The sequence below is a fragment of the Terrapene carolina genome, unplaced genomic scaffold (assembly GCF_002925995.2).
Source record: "Terrapene carolina triunguis isolate 2854851 unplaced genomic scaffold, T_m_triunguis-2.0 Scaffold85, whole genome shotgun sequence".
Classification (NCBI taxonomy): Eukaryota; Metazoa; Chordata; order Testudines; family Emydidae; genus Terrapene; species Terrapene triunguis.
The window spans coordinates 4,587,701-4,609,782 of record NW_020664436.1 but is presented as its reverse complement, the minus strand read 5'-3'; the positions used below and the strand labels follow the sequence as shown (position 1 = coordinate 4,609,782).

Sequence of the window (22,082 nt, the reverse complement as noted above, 5' to 3'; positions counted from 1 at the left end):
CAAGGTTAATTTAGGGATATTAACTATGTGCTTGCTGCTACATCTGTCTCTGAAGATGGATTTTAGTGGCCATTAACCAAACTATTCACCTTTCAGTTTTCTTTCTTAAGCTGCATTAGTCTACACAGGAATCTGCCTTTCATGCACTATATGTTAAGAAGTCATCACCATTCAGGAAGACTCTTAGACTCTTTATTTTCTCACTGGATCTCTGGATGCGTTTATTGCCTGTTAAAGTTTGGCTGAGGTTCCACCTCCTCTACAAGTGATTGTGCCTTCTACTAGAGCATAGTCTACAGCATTTCCCTACTTAAGGACATTCAGTTGCTGAAATCTTCTGGTCTGCAACATGATCCTCAGTGCTTACATTTTCCACCCATTATGCTTTGGTTCACTCTGCAAGATCACATGCTGCAGTATGCAACACAGTTCTTTCTTTTGTGATAGCCTGTTCCAAAACTCTCACCTTCTTAAGGGGTTACTGCCATGGAGTCGCCTGAAGTAGAACACCCACAGGGACACTACTTGAAGAAGGAGAGATTACTCATCTTTTGCAGTAACTGGAGTTCTTCAAGATTTGTGTCACTGTGAGTGCTCAACTACCCACCTTTCTTCCCCTCTGCTTCAGGGTTTCCTCTGTGGGACTTTGCAGTAGAGAAGGAACTGAGGGCAGTTTGCCCGCACAGCCCTATATAGTCTCGGTACGGGACACGAGGATATGTAGGGTACAAGTGTGGGTCAAATGGGCATTGCTACCAAAAATCTCCAATCAAAGGTGCAGGGTGCATGAGTATCTGAAGTGGAGCACCCACAGGAATGCACATCTCGAAGAATGCCAGTTACTGCACAAGGTGAGTAACCTCTCCTTCACAATGCTTGCCTCTGGTAGTCAAGTGAAGACAGGCTCTAATTTTTATATTCCAATAATCTTCTGGTATAAAGAAGGCAGTAAAGTTATAAAAGCTGGAGCTTTCCAAAATACTGACCACAGGCTTCCTATAATATGGATGAAGCAAAAACAGGCTTGATATACACTGGCAAGTAGACTGCAGCAAATAATGACAGCTAAAACACACATAAAAAAAGTTAAAAGTTACACCTTGAGCCTCTCTTTCCCCCATTCCCTCAGCCTGTTCTCCTTGTGTCCCTATTCGTAGAGCCTGTCCCCTTTCTCTCCCCTGGTCCCTCTTGAGTCCATCCACCAGGCTGTACTTCTGACACCCATCCCTCCTCCCATCCCATTTTCTGAACCTGTTCTCACTTGAACTGATCCCTCTAATCATTTCTATCTAAAGCCCCTTATTTACCAAGCATGCTTCACCATGAGTCTCTGTCTCTGCCAGAAATGCCCTGAATCCATTGGCTGCTGCCTCTCCCTTCTCCCTAGGGAGCTCCACACTGGCTGAATGTCAGCAAGGGAGAACTATGAGTGGAGGAAGGCAGACAGTTTCCCTGAGCTCAGTGCTGGTGCCACAGCAGCTGTTAGGGGGTGGGAAGAATCACTTAGGGAAAACCCTGCTTAGTTCCTACAGCTCCTCTGGATGCATGAAATTCCAGCAGAGTGGAGGGAGTTTATAGAGGAAATCTAAAATTCTATGCAGCAATTTGCATTTTCTTATTCTCAAGATTATAAATGAAAGTAAGACAAGAGTTTCCTGCTCCAGCCAGACACTCTCATTGCCCCATAGTATGAGAAAGACTACTCAACAAATCAATTGTAGAGTACATTATCTGTGCATAAATTTTTTGTGCCTTAAATTATGCTTACTGCTGCACATTATGAGAAACAAAAGTATACATAAACAAAAGTATATATTTGTACAGACATTAGTGCCCTGTTTAATGGAAGAAGAAGGATGACACTCAGTTTGAATTTGAAGTCAGGACAATATCCACTCATAAAATATTATGCCATGAAGCTTCAAAATAAAACCCTTTTAGGGAGAGCCAGCTATAAAGCGAAAGACATTATTTTTAGCATGCAATTTATGTGATATCAATTTCCTGAATATGTTCACATTCTGCATTGATTGGATAATACCAAAGTACATAAAGGGACATGAAAGATGAATGTATTTATATAATGTTCATGCATTGTCTTCTCCTGCAGTGCTTTGGGTTCAGCACAGCTAGTGTTATGGTGCCATCTATCAGAATGCTAGTAGACTAATAATGAGATTTAGTTATATACAGGCTAACTCCACCCCTCAATTCTTCAATATTTTTGCCTCCTCATCCACAAGCACAGAGTTTTGCTCACAGCTGTCTGATCTGGGGTTGTCCCATTCTTTCCACCCCCCAATATTTCATCACTGAGAAGGAGGAGAAAAGAAGGATGAATATCCGCACATTTAAATATCTGTGATTCAGAGTTCTTCTTAGCTACCCACTTTTCCCTTTTCTAGAACCTGAGGTAGTCCCCATCGCACACTCTTACCTACGACTACTGAATAGAGTGTTCCTAGCTGTTTCTTAAGAAATCACACTCCCACTACTAAAGGAACTGCTTCATAATTCTGATAGCTTGTTTGAATCCATAAGCAGGATAGAAGCAAAAGAGGAGGCTTAATTAGAGAAAATTCCTCACCAGTAATTGTATCAGTGTTCTCAGTTTTCTCCCATCCTGCATTCCTCCCTTCCTCTCCTCTGTATTCTTTCTTCTCTGTTTGTCTTTCCTTTGCTATTTTGGTGGATTTTGGTATAAGAGCAGTCTGAAGGATCAAGGTGTGAAATCAGCCTATACAGGTATATCCCTTCTTCTTTTCACTATTTTTTGTTTCCTTGCTGTCTGAGAGATGGCATCATGACTTTAGATGTACTGAATCGCATAGTAAAATGGGAGAAAAGATAGGGCTCTGATTAAGCACAGCTATCAGTGAATCATGTCCCCTTATTTAACTAATAAATACAATTTTCTGTCCTAACTGGGTGAAAGTCAGAAAGTTAAATTATTCTGTATTATAGAGATATGAATATTGTACTTGTAAAACATAGTGGCACTTAAATTTCAGTGGCTATCATTATCTAATTTGTGTTTTGATAAAGTTTTACTTGAGTCATTTCAGTGTTTAATTAACTATTTTCATTCCTTTTTAGCTAAAAAGTGTTTCCATTCTTTTAAATTGTATTAATCTATGTCTTGTAGATTTGTTAATGATGAAGATGTAGCTTGGTTTGATAAAGCCACTTCTAGAGCAATTGAGGAACATGTGGATCCGGAATTAGCATCAATTCTCCAGGCTGAACCATATTTTGTAGATTTTTTACAGGATATGCCTGAACCGACTGGTGATGAACCTGAAGATTTTGTATTTGAAGCACCAAAAATTTATGAAATGGTATTTTATTTTCCACCTCAAAAATTAGGCATTCAAGGTTTTTTTAAATTATTAAATGTGCTATATTGTCGGGATCATATTGAAAGTTTTATCAAATAAATGCACAAATTTTGGTTTAGGGAATACATTTTTAGATTGGTCACAAATTAGTTTACAGTTAATCATGTAAATCTACATCTTTAAAAAGCGATTTAAAATGTGGTAAACAATCCGCCTGATATAAATATAGGCTGTTCATTCTCTTCCGCTTCACTACACTGTTCTCCAGTCTTAAAGACATATTTCTGGCTACACAGAACCAGTGAAACAGTTTTAAGAACTAACAGGATTGTGTGCTCCTGTGCGGCCCGCAGCATGCCCATTAAGACAGCACTGAAGAATATCAGTGAAATTTTAAATCCTGAAGGATAAATAGAGGATCTAAAATCACTATTTGTTGTGGGGGTTGGTACAGACAATTTGAGATTCTTTTTTCATGACACACAAGAGATTGCTAATTCAGGAAGAGCAGCAGTGGCCACGTGTTTTACTTATTTGTAAAGAAAGTCATTGTCAAGACCAAACAGGCGGTTGGTGTTGAAGCAGGAGGAGATAGGTACCTTCTCAAGCCTTGAAGCAGTCACTGCAAGACCTTCTAAATAAAAGGATGCTCAGTCTCCTTTCTACCTCAGTTTTACTTTTTTTTTCCCATCTGCCCATGACTTGGAGCTACTTGTGTCTGATGCTTTTTTAATGTGTTATAGTTCAAATGTAACTTTTCTTTGTTGATTTTAAGTACATTTTAATTGTTAATATAGTTTGTGTGTGTTTGGCAGCAAATTTTCTAGCTGACATTTTCTCCCCTGCTAGAAAAAATTGACTTAGAACTTTTTGTGGTAGCTTCCATTAGGAAATCTAAGTCAGTTTGAACCTCTATGGGAAATATTTTCACACAAGGCTATGTTTTCAAAATAATGTGCCTGAATGTACATGTAAAATAGGCAATTGTATACCAATTGGGTCCTAAAACTTTTTGATTAAGTAGCATTTAAGAGTGATTTAAAACCAATCATACAGCTAAATGAAAGAAAAATTACAGGCAGGCCTGAAGATTGACCATGTATTATATGCACAAATAAATTTTCAACATAGTTATGGGCTGAAACTGTGATCTTACACTTAGGTGATGGTTTTGCACATTTAAAGAAATAATAAAATAAGATCCATTCTGGAAAAATGCAAACTTACTACATCTGGGGAAAATAATCCAATACACAGATCCATGGAGGGAGATTCTTGAAAAACAGTAATGATGAAAGAGATCTGGGTTGATAGTAGACTGCAAATTTACATGTGAGATGCCAAAGTAATTTTGTGCAGTGCATAAAGAAACATCACATCTCAAAGCAGAGGAGGCATTTGTACCTTTCCATGAAAGGCTATTGCAACTGCACCTAAAATATTGTGTTCTATTTTGGCAAGCTAATTATCATAAAGTTGTTGAAAAATTTGAATCAATTCAGAAAAGAGCAGTATAAATGTGGGGATTGATTTATGAGGAAAGATTTTTAAAAAACAACATTTGTATACTATTACTTTGGCCAACAGACAGGGACAGTATAGTTGTGCATAAGTATTTGAAGGTTGTAAACCCCAAGGAAGGAGATGGATTCTTTTGAATCATACAAGGAGATATAATTAGCAATTATAGGTGAAATTAGCAAAGAAAATTTTAGACTGAATTTCTAGCAAATGTCTGATTCCTAACCCTTCTGTAGTGTGAAACATTTGGGTTGTACCTATCTTCCTGAAATTAGTGGACCACTTCTGTGCCAGTGATCTTTCAGCATTCTCCTTATCCTTTGCAACCCTAGCTTTTAATGCTAATGTTGGGACAGCAACAAGAAAATTATTTCCCCTACTCTCTATTCTTCTTTAGGGGCCAACATTTTTGGGCTTTGTTCTTCAAACAAGATCCCCCAACAAGTTATATTTCTCCATGTGTTCTCCCTCCCCCATCATGGTGGAGCAGGTCAAATGGATCAAGCCGAAGGTTCAGAGTTATTCCATCTATAATGAGACCCTCTCAGAAGCCACAAAAGGGGAATACTGCCATGATTGTTCCAAGCTCATGTTTGCCATTATTTCCAGCCATCAGTCTGCCAGAACAGGGGGTTGAGAGTTTAGATGAGTTGTTGGTCTCTGCATTCCTCCACACCAGCTGAGACCACTGCGGAGACTCCTCCACAACAATGGGTTAGTCTTCTTCAACCCTGTGACTCAGCAAATTGAGCCCCTAAGATGTTTTAAATTACTTGCAGAACTGTTTCAATCCACAACTGTCCGAGAATCAAGGGAGCTGAAAAAGTGGCTTTGAGACACCTTTTCATCTTACTTTCCTCAGTAGTGCAAAGTGTAAATTCAGCACAACTGAGAATCTGTCCCAATATAAATAAGCCACAAGCAAATAAATCCTGAAGGAACTAATAAGAACACCAGTGTCCTAGATATAAGAACAAGTGAAAAAAGCAGGAGCTGAGGGCCCGATTCCTTGTAAAGATGCCGTTTATGTGCCATGTCAGAGCATGCAAGCCCATTTTAGTTCTAAATGCTGTTAACAGTTCCTGACTATATAATGAGACACAATTCTAAAAGAGAGAGTCTATGGATGCAGCAAATTCATTGATCTCCAGTTACTGGGAAGTAATTCAGTGAAGGAGTTTGCCAAAAAGTTTGTCTACATAATTTTATTCAGATAAGTGTTTTTATCTTTGTAGTTACACTAATATGCTAGGACTTATCTATTAACATTGTTATTTTTCTTGCCTTTTTTCTCTCTCTTTCAGATCCCGAGCTTTGAATTTCTGTGTGAAAAATTACAAATGTACCAGAGGCAATACAATGAAACTATTAGGGGATCATTTCTCGATTTGGTGTTTTTTAAAGATGCAATGACACATCTTGTTAAGGTTTTGTTTTTTATAGAATTTAATAATACATTTAATTTAGGTTACTAGACCTCATGAGTAACATGAATAGTAGAACTAAACTGACAATTTGAATTTGGAATTGTCAGGTAGGGTATAGAGGGTAGTTGTGTGTAAAGCTAAATGTTCTTGGAAGGAAGCAGGGAGTGATGTTCAGAAGGTTTGGTAAGGGGACAGTCTTTTTCAATTTGCACATGTTATATGGTGGATGGAGAAAGCTGCATAATCTCAAAAATTACCATGCAAAGACAATACAAAGTTAGGTGTTAATATAAAGAAAGATCTGCGGAATATACAGGAGGATTTGAACAGTATAAAGATATCAGTAAAGAATGGAATATGAAAGCCCCTTTAAATAAATGTAAAACTATACATTAAGAAGACAATATATATCAAATAACTGTATTAAAGGAAGCTTTGAAGGCAGATGTATTATACAATAACAGTGAGGGATGGTTTCATTGTTTTCCAACAGCAAAAATTGCCAAGTCTTAGGGCTTGTCTATATGGGGAAGCTATTGTGAAATAAGCTAGAGTGTGAATTTAAACCACAATAGCTATTCCATACTAACGGCCCATGTGTACACTATAGTACTAAGAGTGCCACTTTGGATAAAGCTAAGCTGCAAAAAGGCACTCTTAGGCAACGTTTCCACTGGACACTACTGGCAGTGCCAGGTAGGGTATGTGTAGCTATATGCCGCAATGAAAAGCAGTCTGCGTCTACATTGGGTATGTAGCTTCCCATGTCAGTGAAAGACTGGCGGGGGGAGGCAGCAGGGAAAGGCTTGGCAGTGGGGCACACCAGAGTCTTTCCCCACTGCCTCCCACCACCAAAGCCTTTCCCCACTGACTGGAAAGCTACTGGCAGCTCCGCACTGCAGGAGTCTTTCCCTGTAGAAGGGAAAGGTTGATGCTGCAGGGAGCTGCCAGAACTTTTCCTGCTGCTGGAGCCTTTCACTGCTTTAGGAAAAGACTTCAGCAGCAGGGAAGCAGGAGGACACCACATTGCTAAAAGTAGCAGTGCAGATGAGGGAGGCACTGATTTGATGAGTAGGATACATACCCTGGTACATACCCACAGGATTCAGGGATGTCCTTACTCTACTGACCTAAGCAGTGCCTCTCCATCACCACTGTTCCCATGCTAGGGGTGTGGGTAGTGTATGTACTCTACATACCACCAAAAGTAGTGTGCAGTGTAGATGTACCTTTAGTGTGGAATAAGAGTGTCCACATGGGGAGCTAGTGTGGAATAGTTATTGCGAAATAATTATTCTACAGTACCTATTCTGAGCTATTTCCCTATGTAGATATGCCCTTAGGATGCAGTCACAAAAACTTTTATCAGGCAGACTAGATGCTACATTATATGTACAAAAGCTTACAAATGGAGAAGCAGTACATTAGGAATTCATGGACATTTATTTCAACCCACATAGTTTGCACATAGTTTGTACTGCAATCTACTGCTACTGGTGCACAATCTTAAGTGTGAGTCTGATCTGTTGGGCAAATTTCAACTGAAAATACAGTATAGAAAACTATTATAATCACTTGTGAGATACTTTGACAATTAAGAATATGTGATGTGAAAATATTTCATGTTGGTGTATTGCAAACTTTTGATATTCACCATTTTTGCCACATGCTAAACAATTTCATTATTTCTGAAAAAAAATACTTGCCTATGCAAAACCAATAATCATCTTTTAATACATTGTCGTTTGTTAGCTTTGACCAATAAACACCACATTAAGGTATTGAAATTAACTTAAACAGTACAAACTATAGTCATGGTCATGCTGCAGTGTTTCTGGAACTGTGCAAAAAAAAAGACACCTTCTCATTTTGGGTACCCTTGTTTCACCTCACCTACTGGTTTATGGCATCTCTTAGCAGTTCCATATTATACCTCATCTAAATGTACATAATATAATATTTCAAATTATATATGATGAGGGTGTGTGTAGGGTGGGTACATTAAACTCCAAAATATGGCCCTTTTTGGAGAATTGCCGCACACCCGTATGGACAGAGTGCAATTCTTGAAAGCTCATAAGTTGGTCAAAGGAAAACCAGTTTTCATCAAAGCACTGAAAGGCTCTTCTTTGCAGTGAGAGATATTTCCATGCTCTATTTTCATTTCTCTACCTTTTAATCAAGAGGTGTTTTTAGAAAAAAATTGCAAACATTTCTATAAGGGTAGAAGTGTGGTTTTTTTTTTCATTCTTCTGCTAATTAAAAATGGCTTTTGTGCATATTTTTTTAACAAGTCCCACTCATTAAGAGATTAAGCTTGGAAAATTTCAATCTTAAATCTACAATTAAATGCAAATTCTAAACATATTTATTTTAAATCCCACATATAACTCATAAATTAGAAGCTATGTTCTTAAAATGCAGCCCTTTCACTTGGGTCACATGAATCTCTTCAGATACTGCTGCTTTATTTGGAAGAAGGGGCCTTATTTTTCTCTATGGGAAAGGTCTTCTACAAAAACATATGTCCTTCTGCTGATCTTTGAGACTTAAAAAATACTCTCCCAAATGAGATTTGGAGTAAAACAGATATTTAACTCTGCTAATCTTCTATAACTAGCTAAACACAGCACAGATTACTTGTATTTTTTCTGTATAGATTTCACGAATAATTCGGACTGCATGTGGAAATGCTTTACTTGTAGGAGTTGGTGGTTCTGGAAAACAGAGTCTTTCAAGATTGGCCTCTTTTATAGCTGGATACAGAATATTTCAGATAACTTTAACCAGGTAAGAAATGAAAAAAATATTGTGTTATTTGTCTCTCCAAAACTAGAAGCTGATGTTTTTGAGGAAACGTAAATATTTTAATCTTTATTTTAAACACTATCTTTAAAAATGGTAAACAAAAAAAATATTACACTCTGGTTCATTTATGCATCATTGGTTGCTCACTTAGGACCCTAATTCAGCAAATTATAGCTACCCATCATAGCTCTGAAGCACGTTCTTAAGTGCTTTCCTGAATTGCGCCTGAGTCTTTCAATTCATTTCACAGGGAGATGGATCTTCCCCTTGCTGAAGTGTGTGGATATTATAGTCATGATTCGTTCTACAAATTATATATTAAATATAATTTGAAAAATTGCAATGATTCTGTATTGTGTATTAAGCACATTTGTAATTTCTCTTTTTCCTCATAGATCCTATAATGTTTCCAATCTAACAGATGATCTAAAACTTCTATATAGAGTAGCTGGTGCAGAAGGAAAAGGCATCACTTTCATTTTCACTGATAATGAAATAAAAGATGAAGCATTTCTGGAATACCTTAATAATCTGCTATCTTCAGGAGAGGTTAGATCCTCAAAATGGCAGTATACTTTAGCAATACAAATTTTCAACATTTGCTCTTAATACCTGATTGCCATTGATTTTTTTAATAATTAATGGGACTAGAAAGGATCTAAATCCCAAATATCTCAAATTTGGGACATTCGAGGCCCAAACTGAATCTCAATATAAATTTCTGGATTTAGGTCAGTAATCTTGCAAGAATACCTTTTTCTGCTCATAAAAGTACAGTATTTCCTCATGCAGCCATGCTCCAATGTGAGCTTGATTCGGAGAGATTATGTAAGCATTAGGGAGAAAATAAGTGAGGAGGGCATTTCAAAGGCCACCATTACCGAAGGGTGAACTTGCTAGTTTAGGGCTTTATTTTTCCCTAACATCCATTGTCTTTAATGAAGTTGCATAGGGTGTAAATCGGGAAGAATTTGGCCCTTAGTTCATCTAAATTGTGTCTGTGTTTGTAGAGACAGATAGATGGATAGATAGATTACAATTATAAAATATATTATAATTCAGTTAAATTAATGCAATTTCTTTTCCTGTCAATTTTGGTTTTGTATAAAGATTTCCAATTTATTTGCTCGGGATGAGTTGGATGAAATTACACAAGGATTAATATCTGTGATGAAAAAAGAGCTGCCTCGATTTCCTCCTACATTTGATAATCTTTATGAGTATTTTATATCACGGTCAAAGAAGAATTTGCATGTTGTTCTCTGCTTTTCTCCAGTGAGTTTTCTTTTTATAACTATCTTGTTTATTTCTGTGGGTAGATTCCCATATAAAACATGATGTGATCATTCAAGGTTTATAATTTGAAGAGTCAGGACATATATCAAGCATTGAATGCAATTTTTCAGTATTTTAGGTTTTACTGAAGTCCTTGATTGTTGCCGGAAAAACGAGAGCCCTCAAAGCAGGTGTTAGTGGATGTAAAGCTTTTAGTTGAAATTAATGTACAACTAACTGAAGTTTTAAAACACTAAGTAGCATTCATCTTTAATATGAGTTTTTTTTCTACTGTTTTGTTAATTTTATTGAGGATATCAAGATAATAAAAAAGAATAGGATGCAGATATAGGGTAAAAACTATGCATGATGTTATAAGAATTAGAAAAAAATTGCTTAGATTTTATCTACATGTTAATGTGTTGGATAAAATCAGATATCACACATACTATATTAAGCATTGTTTTAAAACTGTTACTCTTGTTAGGTTGGTGAGAAGTTCCGTGCACGTTCTTTGAAATTTCCTGGTCTGATATCAGGCTGCACTATGGACTGGTTCAATCGATGGCCTAAAGAAGCCCTTGTTGCTGTAGCCAGTTACTTCCTTTCAGAATTTAATATTGTTTGTTCTTCTGAAGTTAAAGCACAAGTAGTAGAAACCATGGGCCTCTTTCATGATATGGTTTCTGAGAGCTGTGAGAATTATTTCCAAAGGTAACATTTTGTACAAATTTAAAAATTGAGCAACTACAAAAAATATTACTACTGTGTATGGAATAATGTTTATGGCACTATAATATATGAAACAACAATTGTCTTTTCCAGTTTATTAATACAGAAATGAAGTTTGTATTTGATAAATTCAAAAGTCATCCATAATAATCACAAGTATGTGGCAACTTCATTAACCTTATTCCCATTGTAGGATAAGAATAAAAAATGGTACAACAAACTTTAATATAGCTTGTGTGGATAAGGACAGATGTAATTGCACATAAAAGGTGACATTAAGTATTATCATTGTGAAGGGATGCTGCATTTTGACTGCATGAAATGCTTCTCTTTCCATATAATATTTGCTGTCTGTGTTTTAAAAAATAATTCAGTTAAAATTGAAGACCTGGACAGTAGTATGGCTATTTAGATCTCCAGTGAATACTATATGAAAGTTATATGTTAAATTATAATTTTGTTAAATTTCTGCCTTTCAGATATCGACGAAGAGCTCATGTTACACCCAAATCTTATCTCTCTTTCATAAATGGTTATAAAGATGTTTATTCTGAAAAGCTAGGAAACATTAATGAACAAGCTGAACGCATGCAAATAGGTAAGATGAATAGGGAATAAAGATAAATCTTAGATATGGTCACAGATGACCTCTGTTTTATTGTTGGGCTTCTCATTCACAGATCATTTAGGATCATTCGCCTTTTGTATCACAGTCAAATAGCCCAAAGCTGAAATGCGTATGTTAAACTTTGTAACTCAAATTATGGTTACTTCAGAGTACTATATGTGGTAGTGTAGCAGGGCAGTCACCCCGCTCCGGCTCCGAAAGGGTTAAAAACCAGCCCTTGGAGAGGGCTGGGGCTGAGAGCCAATCAGGAAGAGGCAGGAGGCCTCCAATCAGAGCTGGTCAAGCCGGTATAAAAGAAGGCAGACCAGAAGGGGTAGTGAGTCTCTCTCCAGCCTTGGAGAGAGATGGACCTGGCTGCCTGAAAGAGCAAAGAATACCTTAGACGGCGCAGTGCTGGGGAAGGGCAGGAGGAGCTGGGGGAGCTCCAGCCTGGCAAACCCCCAGGCAGAGGCCTTGCTGTCAGGGCTGGAGGAGGTACTAGGGCTGTGGGGAAGCAGCCAGGGAAGGAAGAGCAGCCGGTCCAATCCCCTTGCCAATGATGAGTGGCCATTTCAGACTGCAGTTTGCCCCTGAGGGAAGAGGTTAAATGAAGACTGGCTGTGGGTCACTGAGGCGAAGTGGGCCTAGGGGATTGGTGTTCCCTAGGGAGAGGAGGACCCCAAGTGTGTGAGCACTGCTGCGGGGGAGTACCCAGGAGAAAGGGCACCGCGGGCCGGGAGGGACGTGGGGCCTGAATTACGGTGGTGGAGATTGATAATGAAAAGACAAGCACTGGCCAGCAGGAGGTGCTCTGAGGCTGGGATGAACTAATTCCCGAGGTAACCAGCAGGAAGCGCCGCGTCGGTGAGTGCATGCTGTGTTACAGGTAGTAACATCAATTGGCCAAGTCCCTTGGTATGATAAGAATGATACAAATACAGCATTAAAACTAGTTTAATCATCTATCTGAGCATTCCCTCTGTTAAACATAAATACTTAATATTCCCAAATTAGCTTTTGTAACAGAAAGGGGAAGTTAAAAATGGCTAGAAAGAACACCTGACTGATTGGCTTGGGGGTGGAAGAGGCAGCTTAAAACCACTCCAACCCTTTCTCTGAAGTTTCTGCATTAGCAGTGAGAATTCAGCACAAACTGTCACTTTGCCTCCTACCCTAGCTACAGTGTTGAACGTGGCTGGAGAAGTGGCTGAGACAGGCAGAAGTGTGAGGGAGGTTACATGCTTTTTCTGTCTGAAGCTAGTGCTTGTAGTATTTTTTTTAAAGCCCAAAGTTCATTCAATTGGAGGTTAGACTAGATGACCCTTGGGGTCCCTTCGACCCTATGATTCTACGATTACTATAGGCAGAACTGGCAGTGCTGCCTATTATTAAGGTTGCCAAATATTTGCCATTATAAGACTGTGTTTTTAGTTTCGTATAACTTTGCCATACTTTAACTGTTTGGGTGGAAATTTTCCATGCTGGGTGTCTGCATCAGTGTGATAGGGTGCACGTATGCTGCACTGGACAAGAGGGGTTAACCCTGTACTCTGGGCAGAGAAAGCCATGCCCCCTTGCTCCAGCTGGATATGCTCCAAATGGAGAGCTAGTATACAAGGGAGTAACCCAGCTCAGTCAGGAGGGACTGCCGAGGAGAGAGGACACACAATGCAGGCTCCCACCAAGGAGCTGCCAGAGCCCCAGATCAGGGGACCCAAGCCTGCTGAGACCTGGGTAGATACTCAGCTACCCACAGACACCCAGGAGGTGTTAGAACGGTCGGAAGCACCACAGGCTGGAGACACGTGGACCATGCCACTGGAAGACAGGGTAGGAAGTAGCCCAGGGGGACGAGTCATTGATCCAGTTGTAGGATCAGGAACTAAGTCAGCGTGTTTCGGTTGGATCCCTGCTGACCCAGTTTTGAGTACACTCACCTCTGACAGGGTCCTAGGCTGGGAACCTACCCCAGCCATCACCATGCCCCGACCATTAGGCCACCCAGCCCGGTGAGAGAGTGCAGCCATACTGACTGTGGCCATTTGGCCATCCAGCCCTGCAGGAGAGGGCAGCCATATTGATTCTGGTCATTAGGCCATCCAGCCCTGCAAGGAACGGCAGCTGTAAGGACTCTGGCCATTAGGCCATGCAGCACTTCGAAGAAGGGCAGCCGTAATGACTCTGGCCATTAGAACATCCAGCTCTGCAAGGAATGGCAGCTGTATTGATTCTGGCCATTAGGCCATGCAGCCCTGAGAGGAAGGGCAGCCATATTGACTCTAGCCACTAGGCCATATTGCCCTGAGGCAAAGGATGGTCTGATAGACTCATCTGCAGGGCTATAATTCCCCTTCCTCCACCCCAAAGGAGGGACAGAGTGCACTTGCCCCATGACACTCAGATCGAACTTTTTGAAAAGTTATAGTCAAAATGGGTCCACTGTTTGCAAGAATGAGATTAGAAAAAATAAATTATTTTGCCATATTAAAAAAATTCTTACAGCTATTTAATTGAGAAGATCTAGTCCCCTGTGCTTTGGAGTAGGGATTTGAAATTCAACATGTGGAGTTACATTTGTATCAGGGATGTGCCCTTTGCTGTTCCCATGAAAAGTTGCCCAAATTCAGTCAAGTTATAACACTTTGAAAAAACATACTTTGCATATGCTTAATAAGAATTTATTAGAGCTTTGCTGCTAAAATCTCTGAAGATTCCAGTTGCACTAACATGCTCCAGTCTATCTCAGCTCCTGCATGTAACTGAAGTGTGCATTTGCCATCCCTTGGCTATGGGGGTCAGCATGACTTTCCCTGCAATTGCAGCTCATGGCTGCTGAGGCTGGGCATTGGAACTGACAGCAGGGAGAGTGTCTCTTCTGTTCTCTCAATGTCACCCCATTGGCATCTATACAACATGGAGGAGAAAGGTGCCTGACTTGAATGCAGAGGGGACAAGAGCCAGACTGGGGAAAGGTGGGAGGAGCAGATTGAGAAAAGGGCCCTAGTGGGGAGAAGAGACTGGAAGTGGAATCTGGCAGGGGGGCAAAAAAATGGGGCCAGGGGTTGAAAGAGGCTGAGATTGGCTGGGCAAGAAGACATGGACTAGGAGACAGGGAAGGGGGCACTAAGACAAAGGCCCTGAGAAGAGTGAAGGGGAAGGAGACTAAGATTGGATGAGAAGCCCAGGGTAGGAGACTGTGAGCTAGTGGGCAGGTGAATGAGAGAGGGGCCATGATTATCTTATATTTGATAGGTCTCTCTAAGCTGATGGAAGCCAGTGAATCTGTTGCCAAACTCTCTCTGGAATTGGCAGTGAAAGAAAAGGAACTGGCTTTGGCTTCTGTAAAGGCAGATAAAGTAAGTACCTAGTTGCTAAACATATTTGTGATCTAGATTCACTTTAATGTCCTCTGGTGGCAAAAAAATAAACAAAAATAATAGCATGGGGGAACTGTAGTAGTGTAAAAGGTCCACAACATCCTCTTTATCAAGGAACTTGCAGGAAATGGGTGTAACCCCAAAACAGCCTGCCCCTGTCCAAGGAGGGGATGTGCCAAGGGCAACTGTGTATGCTACTTCAGCACAGGCTCCACAGTAGCCCTACCAGTGAGGCGCCTGAGGAGTCCCAACAGAAACTAAAGCTGCCATGGTGGAACCCACTGGGGAGGGAGATGGTGGAAAAACTATATAAAGAATTGCGGGGCCCGGCATTTCCTAGTTTCTTTCCTCTATAAGCAGCAGGTCTCATTGCTTGTTTCAGTGCTCTTTTTTGTAATACAGCTTGGTTTGAGGGTTATTAATAGTTAATTTTGGTTAAGTTATATGTATTAAATTAAGACAATTTGTTAATATTCAATAGCTGGACCTTTTTAGTGTTAGTCAATTCTGTGTCATTGTGTGATTCTTCTCAGCTTTAATATGGTAGGTCCAGAAAGAAAAATCAAGTTTGAGTGGTTCTTGTTTTGCAACAACAAAGTAAAGTGTCCCTGTGATCTTGCACAGTGCTGGTCCAGTGGGTTGTGCATGTAAGTGTAACCCTTCTGCCAGGCCAAGTTGATAGCAGCAAGGGCCGGGTTCAGTACATAGGGGTCCCTTCCCAACAGCGTGACACAGAACCAGCTCGAGCCCCCACCCAGTGACCTGGGAAAATCTTACACACACCCCTGGGCGCCTCGAAGAGGCAATACTTCCCCTCTCGCAAGCACAGAGGCTCGGTGTAGCAGAAAATGTTTAATAACATGAGGTAAACGACATAGCATTAAATTGGGAAAACACCACAACTAGAGTTCATAGACCAAACCATGAGCGAAGACCCACCCCAGCAAATTGGGACGTGTCCTTTCCCATTGGTTCTTGAAACCAGCAACCAAAGTCCCAAAAGTCCAACAACCCCAAAGTCTCTGTCCCTGGTCAGTGCAGCCCCAGAGTTCAGGGGGGAGGGGCGCAGGGTGTTAAGGGGCACCTTACGTGATCCGAGACCAACCGGCCGCCTCTCCGTGGGGTTCCGCCGCAGCCTTCACCACGAGCCGCTCCACTCCACCTGCTGTCCCGTGAGCCGCTCCTGCCGTCCCACGAACTGCTCTGCTCTGCTCCGCTCACCGACCTGTGAGCCGCTCGGCTCCACTCCGCTCCAACCGTCCCCGCAAGGCTCCGCTCTGCCAGCTGCTCCTCCAGCTGCTCTGCTCCGCTCACCGACCTGTGAGCCGCTCAGCTCCGCTCTGCTCCAACCGTCCCCGCGAGGCTCCACTCGGCTAGCTGCTCCTCCAGCCGTCCCCGCAAACTGCTCCGCCAGCCGCTTAGCAATTCAGGCTCCCCCACTAGTTAACACAGCCTTAGTGATCTCAGCTCTTAGTAACTTTAGCTCTTTTGTGATTTCAGCTCATAGTGATTTCAGCTCATAGTAGGGGAGCCCCAGTGCTGGTGCATTAGTGGCCCAAAGTGAACTCAGCTCAGCAGTCTGTAACTAGACTCCTAAGGGAATCAAAGTTAGCTCTGACATTCAACAGTGGAGAGAGGAGAAGGTGCAATTGGTGTTTCAAGCTCACGCAGGAGCCCCACACCACCAGGTACCAATACCTGCCCCCAACCTCTCTCAATTCACTGGGTTTTGTAACCCATGCCCCTTGACAAGCAAATGCTACTTAGGTAATGGTGACGGATTCACTCAGTCCTTCTGTCATACAACAGTTCCACTGGCCTTGATTCACAGAATCAGGGTAACAAAACTTTATTCTTCTTGCCCCAATAACAGAGAAACTGGGGATCCCACACCAGCCAAAGTAACCACTTTCGGTTGCTGTGGGCTCATGCTAGGCGTGTGGGTGTGCCTATGCAAACAAGATCCGCCCCTGGAGTTCTTTTCCACACTCGCCATAATTCACCACCAGATGTCAGGGTAGAGCTCATCCTGACTCTGCTTACATCAGCATAATTGTAAAAATGATGCTCAGCAAAGAGACCACAGAGGAGCCTGATCTGTCATTGATGAAAGTGTTTCTGTGGGGAATCGAATTATTCTGGCATAATAGCAGATGTAGCATCTTCTCTTCTCAAGGACACTCCACACTACTCATCAGCCTTGGTGATGGTCTCTTGGAAACTGACCTTAAAGAGAAAGGAGAAGAGGAATATGTTGATGATTCTAAGGCTGTGGACTAGGCTCTCTTCCTCCACCTCACAAGACAATAGTATGCTTCTATTGCTTCCATTTAACAACCAGATAATTGTAAGATTTGTGGTGTTGGCAGTTCAGGAAAAAAATTGCACAGACTGTTTGACATTTTGGAATTCAAATATAATGGCAAAATATTTCTCCCGCAAACCAAGGGATACTTAAGCCAGCAAAGACCTCTGGTTCTGTCTGGCTTTGATCCCTGCTATGGCAAAGAGATTGACTTTATTAAGTGACAGAGCAGGGATTCCAGTGCTTTTCTTATCACCCTGCTCTCTGGTCCTTGGTGGAATTGGCAGTCATAGATAAGTCAGAAGAAGGAAATATTTCTGATCAGCATTTGGAGACAGAGAATCCAGAAGATTTGACTATCTAAGGGTATGTCTACACTACGGGATTAATCCGAATTTAGATAATTCGAATTTGGGAAACAGGTTGTATAAATTCGATTGTGCGCAGCCACACTAAGCACATTAATTCGGTTTTTAACCACATTAATTCGGTGGTGTGCGGCCACACTAACCCTAATTCGAATTAACAAAATCGATTTAGGCGCTACTCCGCTCGTCGAGGTGGAGTACAGAAATCGATTTTAAGTGCCCTTTAATTCGAATTAACTGGCTCTGTAGTGTGGACGGGTGAAGGGTTAATTCGGATTAACGCAGCTAAATCCGAATTAAAGTCGTAGTGTAGACCAGGCCTAAGATACAAGAACTACTCTTCTGCAGTATGGTCTTCTGTTTATCAAATTAGCCCCATTTCTACCTCTCTGCAGTCATCTTTCTTTACTCCTTGCCTTATTTTCTTCACTGTCTCCTAGCCACACAACTAACCATGCACGTGTCTGGGGATTGGGGATGGGGCATATGTGTGTATAAGTAAAAAAACACTAAACAGAAAACAAAACAAAGCTCTTTGAGCCCAAGACTTCATTTTTTATTTGTCTATAAAGTGATTTGCATATATAAATATTATAGAAGTAATTAAGATAATAGCACACAATAATGTCCAAGTACAATTTCTACACTTGGGATTAGATCTCTGGAACAGCTGCCTGAAGAAAAACACAAGTTCAGTATGCCTTTCATTTCCTTAGAGAGACACAGTGGGTGAGGTAAAATCTTTTATTGAACCAATAAAAGATATTACCTTACACACCTTGGCTCTCTAATATCCTGGGACCAACACAACTACAACACATGGTATTTCATTGTGTAGGCTGATTCTGTTCCTGGTTCGAGCTTTGTCCAGCTAAACCCAGGGTTGTGAGTTCAATCCCTGAGAGGGTGTGACGAACTGAGACTGTTCTTAAAGTGGTCTGTGAATGCTGACAGGGGAGTGTGGCTAGGATAGTCTGCATACCTGAGCATGTAACCTGAGAACCCAGGAGGGAGGAGAGGCGAGGTGACACCTTTGCCCGGGAAACTAAACAAAGGCTGTGGGAGGGGTCGCTGAAGGCAGAGGGTTGGAGGAGCTGGCTAGTGACCTTGGCTGGAAGGCAGACAGGGCTCTGATCCCCCAAGGGGGCTAGGGTGCCCGGGGACCCCAAGATGGACCTAACTGCGGGGGTCCTGTTGTCTGCGCCTGCAAGACCTGTCTTGAACTGTATTCCTGTCGTCTAAATAAACCTTCTGCTTTACTGGCTGGCTGAGAGTCATGGTGAATCACAGGAAGCCGGGGGTGCAGGGCCCTGAGTCCCCCCATACTCCGTGACAGAGGGCCACTTAGGGATCTGGGGCAAAATCAATACTTGGTCCTGCCTAGTGCAGGCAGGGAGCTAGACTCAATGAGGGGGAGGGATAGCTCAGTGGTTTGAGCATTGGCCTGCTAAACCCAGGGTTGTGAGTTCAATCCTTGAGGGGGCCGCTTAGGGAACTGGGGTAAAAAGCTGTCTGGGGATTGGTCTTGCTTTGAGCAGGGGGTTGGACTAGATGACCTCCTGAGGTCCCTTCTAACCCTGATATTCTATGATTCAGGATCCCTACCAGCTCTATGAGATAGGTATACCTTATTATAAGTTGATTTTTAGAAATCGATTTTATACAATCGATTGCGTATGTCCACACTAAGCGCATTAAGTCGGCAGAGTGCATCCTCACTACCGTGGCTAACATCGACTTACGGAGCAGTGCACTGTGGGTAGCTATCCCACAGTTCCTGCAGTCTCCGCCGCCCATTGGAATTCTGGGTTAAGCTCCCAGTGCCTGATGGGGCAAAAACATTGTCGCGGGTGGTTTTGGGTACATGTCATCAGTCACCCCTCCCTCTGTGAAAGCAATGGCAGACAATCGTTTTGCGCCTTTTTTCCGCGCAGACACCATACCACAGCAAGTATGCAGCCTGCTCAGCTCAGCTCAATGACACCGCCGCTGTTGTGTCCCAGGTGCTGCTGGCAGCAGACGGTGCAGTAGGACTGCAAACCATCATCATCGTCATACGATGCTTCTGCTGCAACTCTGCTCTGCTGATATTGCCTCAACAGCGAATTTCTCCATGTTGTCTGTCATGGGCTCCCGGGTACTCGGGAAATGTGCACGGTGCTAACCGTTATCCTCCACCGCTTCCGCTGCAACTCTGCTCTCCTGGTGCCATGAATCCACCTCGTAGGTCCTCTCGTCGTTCAGTATAAATATCTATTCTCGTGGCATCCATTGTCATCCACCAATTCTGCTGCAACTCTGCTTTCCTGCTCTCCTTCAGACGCCATACCATGGCAAACATGCTCAGCTCACTGCTGCTGTTGTGAGCATTGTAAACACCTCGCGCATTATCCGCAGTATGTGCAGAACCAGAACCTGCAAAAGCAGGCGAGGAGGCGATGACAGCGGGTTCACGATAGCGATGAGGACATGGACCCAGACTTCTCTCAAAGCACGGGCCCTGCCAATTTGGACATCATGGTGGTAATGGGGCAGGTTCATGCCATGGAACGCTGATTCTGGGCCCGGGAAACAAGCAGAGACTCGTGGGACCGCATAGTGTTGCAGGTCTGGGATGATCCCAGGGGCTGTGAAACTTTTGCATGCGTAAGGGCACTTTCATGGAACTTTGTGACTTGCTTTCCCCTGCCCTGAAGCGCGAGAATACTAAGATGAGAGCAGTCCTCACAGTTGAGAAGTGAGTGGCAATAGCCCTGTGGAAGCTTGCAACGCCAGACAGCTACCGGTCAGTCGGTAATCAATTTGGAGTGGGCAAATCTACTGTGGGGGCTGCTGTGATCCAAGTAGCCAATGCAATCACTGAGCTGCTGCTATCAAGGGTAGTGACTCTGGGAAATGTGCAGGTCATAGTGGATGACTTTGCTGCAATGGGATTCCCTAACTGTGGTGGGGCGATAGACGGAACCCATATCCCTATCTTGGAGCTCCACAATCTCTGTGAGAGTAAGGGGGAGACATTTATGGCGGGGTGGGAGGTTGTGGCAAATCAGCTGGCCGCTGATTATGCGCAGCCAGACACCAGGGCGATTAGAAGAGCGCAGCAGGGTGCGCTGCGCATCAGAGAAGCTTTGAAAACCAATTTCATGACTGGCCAGGCTACGGTGTGAAAGTTCTGTTTGTTTCTCCTTGATGAAAACCCACCCCCTTGGTTCACTCTACTTCCCTGTAAGCCAGCCGCCCTCCCTGCTCGATCACCTCTTGCAGAGGCAATAAAGTCATTATTGTTTCAAAGTCATGCATTCTTTATTAATTCATCACACAAATAGGGGGATAACTGCCAAGGTAGCCCGGGAGGGGTGGGTGAGGAGGGAAGCACCGGGTGGGGTGGTGGATGAGGGTAGGAGGGAAGGACAAGGCCACACTGCACTTTAAAACTTATTGAATGCCAGCCTTCTGTTGCTTGGGCAGTCCTCTGGGGTGGAGTGGTTGGGTGCCCGTAGCGTTCTTGGGCATCTGGGTGAGGAGGCTATGGAACTTGGGGAGGAGGGCGGGCAGTTACACAGGGGCTGCAGCGGCAGTCTGTGCTCCTGCTGCATTTCCTGCAGCTCCACCAGACGCCAGAGCATATCGGTTTGATCCCCCAGTAGCCTCAGCATTGCATCCTGTCTCCTCTCATCACGCTCCCGCCACCTCTCCTCTTGCTCCCACCACCTCTCATCTCACTTGTCCCTCCTGTCCTTGTGTTCATTTTCTGCTTTCCTAGACTCTGACACTGTTTGCCTCCACACATTCTACTCAGCTCTTTCAGTGTGGGAGGACTGCATGAGCTCAGAGAATATTTCATCGCGAGTGCGTTTTTTTCGCCTTATCTGCTCTAGCCTCTGGGACGGAGATGATAGGGGGAATGTTGAAACATTTGCAGCTGCAGGAGGAAAAAAAGGGAGAGCAGTCATAATGGAGCCCCCTCGGATAGCTCCCACAGGCCAATACCATCGAATTGCGTCCACACTACCCCAAATTCGACTCGGCGATGTCAATTTCAGCGCTAATCTCCTCGTCGGGGAGGAGTACAGAAATCAATTTTAAGAACCCTTTAAGTTGACAAAAATGGCTTCGTCGTGTGGATGGGTCCAGGGTTAACTCAATCTAACGCTGCTAAATCGACCTAAACTTGTAGTGTAGACCAGGGCTAAGACAAGGAATACAAGTTTATCCTTACCTTGATGATTGGCTCATTTGAGGGAGTTCACTTCAGCAGATGAAAGATTCATTTAATCAGATCTGTCAGCTTTTCACCACCATCAACAACAAAAATCATCATTAG

At 42.6% G+C, this 22,082-nt stretch overlaps 1 protein-coding gene across 1 annotated transcript in view; it reads left to right on the top strand.

Annotated features, from left to right (window-relative positions):
* The window catches only part of DNAH8 (dynein axonemal heavy chain 8), a 525,323-nt gene that overhangs the window by 397,680 nt on the left and 105,561 nt on the right, over positions 1 to 22,082 (top strand). The window contains exons 59-66 of the mRNA XM_026649503.1: positions 3,146 to 3,338; positions 6,164 to 6,286; positions 8,946 to 9,076; positions 9,490 to 9,643; positions 10,205 to 10,369; positions 10,857 to 11,083; positions 11,581 to 11,699; positions 14,961 to 15,064. Coding sequence (XP_026505288.1) covers positions 3,146 to 3,338; positions 6,164 to 6,286; positions 8,946 to 9,076; positions 9,490 to 9,643; positions 10,205 to 10,369; positions 10,857 to 11,083; positions 11,581 to 11,699; positions 14,961 to 15,064 — 1,216 coding nt within the window. The remainder of the gene's footprint in view (positions 1 to 3,145; positions 3,339 to 6,163; positions 6,287 to 8,945; positions 9,077 to 9,489; positions 9,644 to 10,204; positions 10,370 to 10,856; positions 11,084 to 11,580; positions 11,700 to 14,960; positions 15,065 to 22,082) is intronic.